Genomic DNA, 10,705 nt, shown 5'->3' with positions numbered 1-10,705 from the left:
ACAAGCATCTGAAACAGATCCTTGTCTGAAACGTGCAGAGTAACTAAAGAACAGGTGTCACAGCTGTGACACATCATCGTGGCCGACATCTTACCCGGATTGTTTGCAAGTCCTTGTCCTTCTGTAGGAGCAGCTTCTCCAGGTCTGCCACTTTCATCATGGTTTCATTTTCGACCTCCAGAAGCTTCTCTGTCACCTGGGAAAGAAGAGCAAGAAAACAACAGAGAGGGATGAGAGACGTGTGAGACGAAGGACTTATTGATAACAGAGGCATCTCTGCTGAGATCCACTCTCTCTCACTCTCTGCTCTCACACACACTCTCTGGGCATCAAGTAGGAAATATGATCTATATCAGGCAGCATGACACAGCAGGAGCGTGACAAAGCAATCTGCACTTAATTTTATCGCATTACACACATTTTATTGGAATTCATATGGAACCTTCATCCTCATCCTCCCCCAACATTCATGACCCCTGAGAACAAAGTTTGTTTTGAAATTCCTTGAGTGATGTCAGAGCTGCCTACGACCTTTCCATGAGAGGAAGGTCTTTGCAAAGCAGCGTGGGATACAAAGGCAACAACACAGAAAGCATAGGCCAGCTGAGAGAACAATATTAAGATTGTTACATTCTCAGTGTTTCCAATCGTGCTGCACCCTGTCATTAAACTACACCACTTGTAAAATGCAAACATTGAGTCGATTTCTAATTGCCACCTATAAACAACACAGTTAACTACATAGCTGCGGAAACCACAAACAAATCTCATAAGTGAGACCAGGGAGCAGTGTAGGTGGTCCAGACCTGGCCAGTGCACTTACATGAGACAGGTGCTCCTCCAGCTCCTCCACCTTCTCCAGTGCTGCATTCTTGGTCTCTGCATCCTCTAAGAGACCACCCACGTCAAACACGTTGTCCAGGTAGGCCTGGATCTGCACCGACAGCTTGTCACTTTCTGTATGTTTACATTTCTAAAGCGAGAAGAGAAAAAAAAACGGTATTGGTGATGTTTTACTAACAATGAGGCAGAGGTTTAAGTTGATGTTCTTACCTCCAGATTGTCATCCAACCCCAGTTTTGTGAACTCAAACTGTAGATGGACCCGGAAGTTCATGTCCTCAACAGAGTGGACAACAATGTTGATGAACTGCATGCAAGCAACCTGGGCCAGGGAAAAGTGGATTTAGAACCAAATGTATTACAAAAAGACTGCACATAGATACACAAACATATATATATCACTGGAGAAAAAAATAATTTAAACAGAAATGTTCTGAGCGATTGAAGTTGTCTCCAACTTTCCATTCAAAAATAAAATAATAGTTTTTCTTCATAAAGATAGTCAACTCACCATGAAGTCAATGTTTCCCTCCTCACTGCGGAAATAATCCATCAGTCTCTCAAACCGATGTTTCTCCTTACACACCTGAAGTATCAGTCACACACAAGTTCTAGTTTTCAATGCAGTAAATATTTAGATCATTTAGACAGTAATAATCCATCCCATGTTGAGCAACAAGGTCTTCTCGTTATTAAAATCCTCATGTAGAAAAATCAACACCACCAACAAAACAAAGGTTGGAAATTTACTGCAGCCATAGATGAAACGTGAAGAGAGGAAAAGTATTTTCAAGTTGCTCTGAGATACACTTGAAGTAATACATAGGTCTGACACAGCCATGTTAGAAACGTTTAGAGACCTATCACTATACCACCACGAAATTACCATCATGTTTTAATTAGTGACTTAATTAATGTGGCGTGTGCCTGGAGCTTTGACTGGTTCTGGTGTTCAGATGACTGAGCAGACAAAAACCACTAAGAAAACCTCTGTGGTCCACAGGCCTCCCATCAGGGAGTAGATCTTTATCATTGTTCAAGGTTAGCTCACATCTGGTGTCCTAATGAGACTCGTAACCTCAGACTGAGTCACCACAGGGTTCTCCCTAATCCTCCCTGGGATTTAAAACTGGCATCAACTTTCTCTCTTCCCTACTGTTTACTTTTATGTACAGTAGTAATGGAGAAAATTAAGGCATATGAATGGAAAATTTTACTCCTAATAGCATGCTGTGTCCATGTAGCAATAAGCACTGCATAAACAATAAGCACTGTATAGAACTGTGAATAATTATGTGTAATAAAATGTTGCTAAGAGCACCTCTTTAAAGTTGTCAAACGCTGACAGGATTATCTCGTGACCTCCTCGGACTAGACAGACGGCAGCGAGCAGCTCAAGGACTAAGGCTTTTGTGCTGGAGGAACAGGAACAGGATTTAGAACACGCTTTAAGAAGAAAAAGTCTTATATAATACATATATAAAAATGTAAAATTAAAAAAAAAAAGCATAAGAGAAAGCAAGCACGTATAACTCATAAAAAATGCTGACATTAATATTTCTTACTGACACTGTCAGCTATAGTACAAGCAGGTCTTTCAAACTTTTAAAAGACTTCATTATAAAGCGATCATCCCGAGTGGTTTAACCACTAATCTGCTACGGATAAGAGGTTTTTTTTCACAGCCTGTATGAACACCTCTGAGTCGATCCGACTTCAGAGACAAGGCGAGCCCCTCTCAGAATGAAAAGACATATCATATGAACTGGCAGCAGGGATTTCACCTATTGTCTGAGCCAGCCCTAAGGAGACAGTAACCTCAGATCTTACCGTGAGTTCTTATTGTTTAAGCTCAGGGCGATTTCATTGACCGCGTGCGCGTGGGACATGACCATATTGAAGCCATACTGCAACAAGGAAAGAGAGAAGACAAAGGTTTCAGTCAGACCAGAGTGTATATATGTGAGAAAACACATACATACATACATACATATATATATATATGTATATATATGTTTACATTATAAGGTTTCAACAGGCCATGACAACACCATCATTATTAATTGAGATTAATCAACTTTCATAAATATTACAAAAACGTTTTTCCTTGTATGTTTTTATAAGAGAAAAGCAAATAACAGATGCATTTATTTCACCTGTATTCATTTGCGAATGATCAAAAAATATGTCAAAAAATGTATGTAAATCTATAATTCAAAATTTGGCACCATACAGTTGGTGGATTTAGTGAGATTTAGTTTCACCATGTTAAGTTTCTCCCAGTAGGTGGCAGAAATACAACATTAAGACTGCCAGCTAATGTTTTACCACCAAAGAAATTAAATCAATTAAAATAATTAAATTAATTAAAGAAAAGAAGAATGCTGCTCAGAGAGGACTAGTAATAATTCCAAATTCAATACAAATAAAAACACATTATTATTGTAGTATAACAGTTAGTCAGAGTAACAGGAACTTGGTCCAATAGTAGTTTGGGACGGGACATAATTTCTGTCAGTTCTGCCATGGACAAGTGTGTCATATCCAGTGGTACAACAGCTAACCTTAAATGCTAAATGTATTGCTTGTTGTTGTGGAAATAATTGTTATCTAGTTAGAGGACAAGATGTTTCTAAAACCTCTCCAGAAAATGTATATATATAATATACACTTAACTCAAAGTCTAGGACTTCAAAATGTCTGGCAGGGTGGCTACATGCACACTTCCTGCATTGTATTACCTGGTAGTTCATGATTGCTCTCAAGCACATGATGCAGACATGCACATCATCCTTTTGGCTCACAAGGCGAGAGTTTTTGATGGTTTTGGTGTTGGAGATGGAGCCGTAGCTGCAACAGACATTCAAAGTTAAAACCTGCAGGAAATTCAACAACTAAACTTCAGCTTTAGACTCACTTTATATCAGTGCTATTTATCATAGGTTTGTCAATATAGTATCTACTTTTCTAGTGTTGTTTCCAGTGTGCAGCATAGATAAAAATAACAGAAAAAAAATAGAGCAAAAACTGTGATACGACATAATTGAGATGGTGTTTGAGGTTACAGATGCATTCTGAGAGCGTTTCCTGCCCGTGCAAACAGCACAGACATTGTGACTTCTTTAGTTTTGGTGAATTTATTTTAACAGTAGCTTGCAATGGTTTATGAACCATTTTTTAATCATGTTAATCATGTATTATCTACATGTTAGATAACGTTATTCTTAATATGGATTTTGTTGTATAACAAAATCCATATTAAGATATGGATTTTTATTAAGAATATGGATTTTTTTAAGATATAATATTGCAAAACTTTAGGTTTTATTAGAAATATTCCATCTCAGTGTTTCAGAATATGTCTGATGTCCTTTAATGTCTCTGTGTGTTGTTTGTCTGGAGTTAAATGACAGGAGAAAATAACACATGTGCTGCTGCTGCTGACAGCTGGCTCTCATCTGAAGACACACATGTGGACAGATGTGGGAGGAAGATAAACAAAGGTCAAAGACTTCCACTTTCTATCTCTTAAAGTGCTCATCGTATGACTGACATTGTGACGAGACCTCAGGTCAAATGAGTCACTCACCCACCAGGTTCAGATCAGATGTGTCACCAAATACAGCACCATGACAACATGTTGGCATGCTAATAAATATTTACAGCATTCAAGGTTAGCAGAGCGGGGCAACACCAGGGAAATGCGACAGGGAAGCTGGAGTAGCGATACGTACCGGAGGACAGACTGGCGGGCAGAGCGCACCAGTGTGTTGCAGAAGGGTTGTGTGCCTGTGTGGTGCAGATCCTCTATGGACCTGCTCCAAGACTTAGTCTTGTCCAAGTAGCCTTCTTCCCCATTCTCCAGCCCTTCAAAATCCAACCTGAGCCATACATAAACACACAGACAGGCCGACACAGAGGCGGGGGGGGGGGGGGGGGGTGGGGGGGGGCCACACAAGTGAGGCAGCCTGGGGGTGCCAAGGGTTATCACCAGAACTGTCATCAAGCTGCACGATAAAGCTCAGCACACAGTTTCAGACCATTCAGTCAAAACACAGCCCGAGACTCCACCACATAGCATCTGTAAACAAACACGTTCACGTTGCCAAGTATGCAACAAAGCATACAAACAAAACCCAAGAGTGCAAATCTGGAGTAGCGCGTTTTAGATGCACAAGCAGTTTAAATTGCAGGACTCGGTGTGTTAAAACCAGCAAGTGGATTCACTGCCCAACCCAAATCCTAACAGTGTTTTACTACAGTATGGGCTTGAGGTGTGCGCAAGTGTGCGTGTGTGGAGGAGTGCAAAGTAAAAAGTGCTAAATTACTCACATGACAGCACACTGAGCAAAGGATAGATACTCCACCAGGATGTCAAGACCTCTGTTCTCATCATTGAGGAACTCCCTGACCCACCTGTGACAAAGAAGAACAAAGAAGGTCAGAAGGTCACTCAGATCAAGGACACACCCGATCATTTTTGACTGTTCTTTAAATAGTTCACTTTGTAAGATATACATCAGTATACTATATACTAGTGTGAGTGTAAATACTGAAATAACCATAGTCAACAAAGAATGTAGTTAAACATGACGGTAGCTCTGAGTTTTTTTTTACTGCGGACTACTGTAAAAATATGTTGAATTTAACTGGTAGAAGACACGCTTGTGGTAAAAAAAAGTGAATTCTGGGGAAATGGTATACTTTTACATCATTCAAGCAGAAGTAAAACTTCTTTTTTCCATTTCCATTTCTGCCATCTTGAGTTGTTATTTCACATGAATGTTGTATTAGGGAGCTTCAGATTTATTACATCTATAAATTCTAGATTTTTTTCATTTTGTACAATGTAGTTTTTCTTTTGGGATTCAGTAGCAACCCTTTGGTATTTCTACATGATGTACAGACTCAAAAATGAAAATAAAAACAGGACCATGGGTGAAAAAAGAAGTGGTGGGTCGGAGAAATTGTCTAAATCTACAGTAAAAATAACTAACTCTCACTAGGAGTCACAGTAATATGTAAACATCAACAATGTGACCAAAAAGAATTAAACAAAAATGAATTATTTTCATTACAATTAAGGGTCATTACAATTAATTTTGAATACATTTTTTCCATGAAGAAAATTACAAAAATAATTGCAGTGGAAAGGAAACTAAAGCCAGAGCCATTAGACTCCCAGCTCTCACAACCCCCACTCCATTTAACTTCAATTTTCTAAAGTGAGAATCGGGACGAAACAAAGGAAGTTTCCTCACGATGAGGGAAAGAATGTGGAGGGTACATGGCTGGAGGAGCTGGGCTCACTCTAAATCTCCCCCCAGAGAACCCCTTTTCCTCCCCTGTCTGAGGACGGGTGGGGAGATTGTGACAGGATTGGGGTAAAAGGTTCTTAAAATAGTTCTGAAATTCTGCACAAGATGACGGACTGTTGGTGAGCCAATGACAGGAAGGCAATCAGGGGCTCATAGTAGAGGGGAGGTGGAAAGAGGAGGTGAGTGGGGAAAGGAGGGGGACAAGAGAAGAGAGGTGAGCAAAGGGAACAGAGGAAAGCAAACAAAGCAGTGAGACGTGTGTAGGGGGGGAGAGGAGACGGAGGAGGGGACATGGAGGCAAGTTTGATCATCAGTTTCCTGTCTAACTCCCCCTTCTCACCATGGCCCTGTCTCTCCTTCCTCACCCCTGACACTCCACTCCTTCCTCTCTTGCCCCCTTCCTGACTTTTCACCAGCTAGTTGATATTTCAGATTTTCTTGGCGATCTGAGAAATAACACATTAGAATGGGCCCAGGACCAGACACCCAAAAAAAGCAGCATCTGTTACATTTGATTCCACCCACAGAAGTCTCTTCTGAAAATAGAACTCCTTTTTTCCCCTTTGTGCCTTTCAGTCTTCCAGGGAAATAAATTGAAGCTGGGCTTTATTGATGAAGAATGATGTGGAATATAAGTTGCTTTTGGAGCTCAGTGAATGCTATACTAAATCACTGTGCTTTTTATAAGGCTCAGTTTCTCACTGCCTACTTTGTTACAGAGAAGTATTTGATGATTGTCCAAATGCATGTCAACTACACACGAAAAAAGGGCCTGGGATATTAGCATGCGCTGTAAAGTATGAAATATCTACAGTAAAATCTTGCACGGTTTTGTTTTTTAGAACATGAGGAATGTAAAAAAAAAAATCATAAAATCATCTGCCTGTGTGTGAGAGAGAATGTGTGTATTTGTGTTTTTCACATGGTTCAGCATTGGTCAGCCAGACTTCCTGTCCCTCTGGCATAGACAACAAAGCCTCCTGCTCTACACTATGGGGGAGTGGACGAGGCAGCACAATGGCTACCATCTGGGCATTATGAGCAGCAGCTCCATGAAGTGGAGCTTGGCAGCTTAAAACAATGGAAGAGAGATCAGGGCACTAGAGAGCAGGCAGAGCACAACTTCTTTAGAGGAGACAAGAACAACAATTGTGGGTCTTTCTTGAAGGTGCAATTGAGTCATTCATCATTTGAGTGGAAGTTAAATTCCATTTAAATGGGCAGAAATGGAATATAATAAAAACACTTTTGCTGAGGATGTAGGTGTTATAATATACATAATATTTTGAATGATTGAATTATTGATCCCTTTAGTCTTGTTTTATTTACATTGGGATCAGGACTTTTCTAATGAGGCGACCATGTTGGATCACCATGTTTCTTCATGGGCCAACAGTGGACAAACCTATATTTATTGATATTTTTATAATAATTTAAGATGACTTCTATTCTGTGGTGCTTTGGCCCAGAGGCAATGTCTCTGTCATTGGTGTGGAACCCCAGGGTTCACCTCCTGGGAAAGTTCGAATCCCGGTTAGGGCGGTTGGTACCTTCCAGTGGACTCACCACCTGCAGGAAGGCTTGGGGGGGTTGGTGCGGTGCAATGTGATTTGGGTGGCGACTGCCGCCTCCGCGACCCGGTAACGGATAAGCGGATGAAAATGGATGGATGGACTTCTATTCTCTCAGTCTGGTGAAGTCAGGGATATTTTACCCAGAACATCCACATCCACCACTAGACTCTAGTTTTTTCGGGGGTCGCTTAACGATTATTGAATCTGTCAGAATCTCTTACCCGATGTGGTTGGTTCTCAGTGATATCTCCAGCTCCCTCAAGACTTTTGTAGACTCCTGGACTCGCCGCCGAAACTTCTGTAAGACAGAATTAACACACAAATTATGTTGGTTTTTATTCCACCATCATCCTCGTGTTACTTAACAGAAGTGCACTTGTATAAAGGTCATTAGGGTAAGACCCCACCTTGCGTGTGACTCGAGGGTCTAAGTATCCTCGCAGCTTCTGGATGTAGGTGTGAGGTGGATTCTTCACCTGGAACCTCTCCTGAAGACAAGGACACGAAGAACAGATCGTAATGTAACTTTAAACCTGGGTGTTAAAAAGACAGGTGTGTGTGTTAATCTGAACTGTGGGATTAGGACTGTTTTATTGTACCTGGTCGCAGATTAGATCCCATTTCTTCTCATTGTCATATTGTCTCAGAAGTCGGGCTTTGTCTGGTGGGAGGTTCATGGAATTCTGGGAAAAAAAAAAACTTCTTTAATTATCACACAAAATTGTTAAGTTTTGTCTTCTCAAACATTTACATGTTTTGTAACTATTTTGTCTTCAGATTTACTTTTAAAAAGATAAAATACTGCAGCAGCTATATCGTAAATCCTGCATCTTCAAAATGGCTTCAAGAAGCGTGTGGTTTCTTCCAGAGGATATGCTCTTATTCGTCTTGTTTGACACATGAACCAAACGTTCCAACAGAACCATCATTTCACACTTACCCTTCACTGAACCAAGAATCCACCACATGACCTTCAGCAACCCAAAAAGCACAAACAAAAACCTTCTACAGAGCAGCACGCAGCTCGATTTCGTGTGGAGTCTACGATTTTTACATTCTTCATATCTTCAACATGCCAGCTGCATGATTCACTATCTGAGAACCACATGTGTCACAGAGTGGATGGGTAGTAGTGGTTGGAACATGGGAGTTCTTTACAAAATCCCAAAATATAAACAACACACCCTAATGCAGTGGTCAGAGAAGGAGAGAGATAGGGATGAGGAGCTGTATTACAAAGGTTTACTAGGAATTAATGTTGTTAGAGATATAGGTGTCAAGGAAGGTAAATATTTTATCTGAAGCGACAGCAAGGACGTTTCCTTGATTTTGAAAATAAATCAATATAACAGAATCTTCTATGGATGCTTTTCTTTTGAGAAACATGAAGCTGCTCTATGACACTAAGGCTTTAAAGCAGTGATTATCAACCGGCAGCCCGCGGGCCAAATAAAGCCCACTGAACCATCCACTCCAGCCCGTAACTGGGTTTGGAATTATGAGGATCAAACAGAATATATTAAAGGCTATAAATGCCTTCAGTTTTATAATTATGAGGATCAAAGAGAATATATTGTGTTGTCCACACAATTAAAGGCTATAAATGCCTTCAGTTTTGTAATAAAATAAAATATATATAAACAAAAAACATCAAATAATAATGTTAGAAATGTAGAGATGTTCTGAAAATGTAGTTAGAGAAGTGGCATTCTGGAAGTTCCATTATCAACCCACGATAAAACCACTGCCCTGGTAAGCTCACTTTCACAATGGTAAGTCACAGAAAATTTGAGCATTAAAAAAACCTGATCAAATACAACGGAACAGCTGTCAAAGCTGTTGACGTGTCACTGTTTGAAAATATCACACCTGTCTTTCTAATTTCCCTCATGCACACTTAAATACTTTTGATTTTTTTTTTTTTTCTATTTTTATTTAAACAAAACACATCGATGCAAACTGCACCATAATTAACTCAAACTCATCTAACATCTGTCGTCTCTGGCTCTGTAAAACCACTGTCAGACCCTGGGCCTGTTCCAGCCCTGTTATCTAATCCAGCAATAAAAAAATAAATAAAAAATGTGACAGCGGCTGCTTTACTGTGGTTAAAATAAAATCCACTAATACTTTAATTTGTGTTTGGAGACAAATCCACTTCAGTGCTTTATGTCCTGGTGACCACTGAAAAACAAAACAAGAACATATAAGATGCAGGCTTTTGACTAATTACTTCCTTGTAGAAGAAGATAAAAGCCTTGAGAACAGGGGGCTGACGTGAGAATCATATAATAGAAGGAAGTGCAACAGTACCAGTGAGTTTACCAGCCTCCGAAATCCATTACATCAGCATTTCTCTTTAAACAGAAGTGATGTTTTGTTTGCACTGGGAATCCTTATTCACGACCGTATCAACAGAACCCCATCAGCCCGACCACAAACCACCAGTCAGCTTGACATTTAACCTGCTGCCATAACTCAGGCTGCCATCACAAACACTCCTCCCAACAACGTTAACCCATGATGTTCACGCTGAAGTTTTGGTGATACGCGGAAAATAACACATACTTGTTTCCATACCAACTCTGTGGCAGTGATGGAATATCACATGAGAGTTTCTGAAAATTGGTTTTCCACATCGCAGCTGTACTGTGCACTCAACACAATCATGAATCATGTTGGGATGGAGGTGAAGCCATGAGGCCTCCGTTTCATGAAGCAGACCAAGTTCACATAAAACAGCACAGCGCAAGACAAATAAAGCGAGCTGAAACTACCACAGCTGCAGAAAAGAAGAAGGGTTTTGAAAAAGGAAAATAAAATGCCTGACAATTTTCTCACAGGCTGCAGCAGTAGTGCAAAACAGTACCAGTGTGTTAATGTGCATACAGTATGGAGCTTTGCTCCAACCTGCTTTATAAATCCTGTACAGAGGAGGAAAGACACAACATGCATACCAGATGTCCAGAAT

General features: G+C 40.3%; 1 protein-coding gene across 6 annotated transcripts in view; it reads right to left on the bottom strand.

The window, feature by feature from the left end:
* Positions 1-10,705, bottom strand: part of fmnl3 (formin-like 3) — a 38,266-nt gene that overhangs the window by 11,614 nt on the left and 15,947 nt on the right. For 5 of the 6 annotated variants that reach the window (XR_003050862.1, XM_025059350.1, XM_008318871.3 and 2 more), the window contains exons 2-13: positions 8,334-8,417; positions 8,142-8,222; positions 7,956-8,032; positions 5,175-5,258; positions 4,577-4,723; positions 3,584-3,692; positions 2,673-2,749; positions 2,164-2,257; positions 1,354-1,428; positions 1,054-1,164; positions 824-973; positions 95-196 (exon numbers count right to left, since the gene is read on the bottom strand). Coding sequence is in view for 5 of the 6 variants with exons in the window: in XM_025059350.1 (XP_024915118.1) it covers positions 95-196; positions 824-973; positions 1,054-1,164; positions 1,354-1,428; positions 2,164-2,257; positions 2,673-2,749; positions 3,584-3,692; positions 4,577-4,723; positions 5,175-5,258; positions 7,956-8,032; positions 8,142-8,222; positions 8,334-8,417 (1,191 nt within the window). In the remaining variant the exon portion in view is untranslated. The remainder of the gene's footprint in view (positions 1-94; positions 197-823; positions 974-1,053; positions 1,165-1,353; positions 1,429-2,163; positions 2,258-2,672; positions 2,750-3,583; positions 3,693-4,576; positions 4,724-5,174; positions 5,259-7,955; positions 8,033-8,141; positions 8,223-8,333; positions 8,418-10,705) is intronic. The other variant, XM_008318873.3, reaches the window with a different exon arrangement.

This window comes from Cynoglossus semilaevis, chromosome 10 (genome assembly GCF_000523025.1).
Source record: "Cynoglossus semilaevis isolate Cse_v1.0 chromosome 10, Cse_v1.0, whole genome shotgun sequence".
In the NCBI taxonomy this organism is placed as follows: Eukaryota; Metazoa; Chordata; class Actinopteri; order Pleuronectiformes; family Cynoglossidae; genus Cynoglossus; species Cynoglossus semilaevis.
This window is presented reverse-complemented; position numbering and strand designations above follow the sequence as displayed.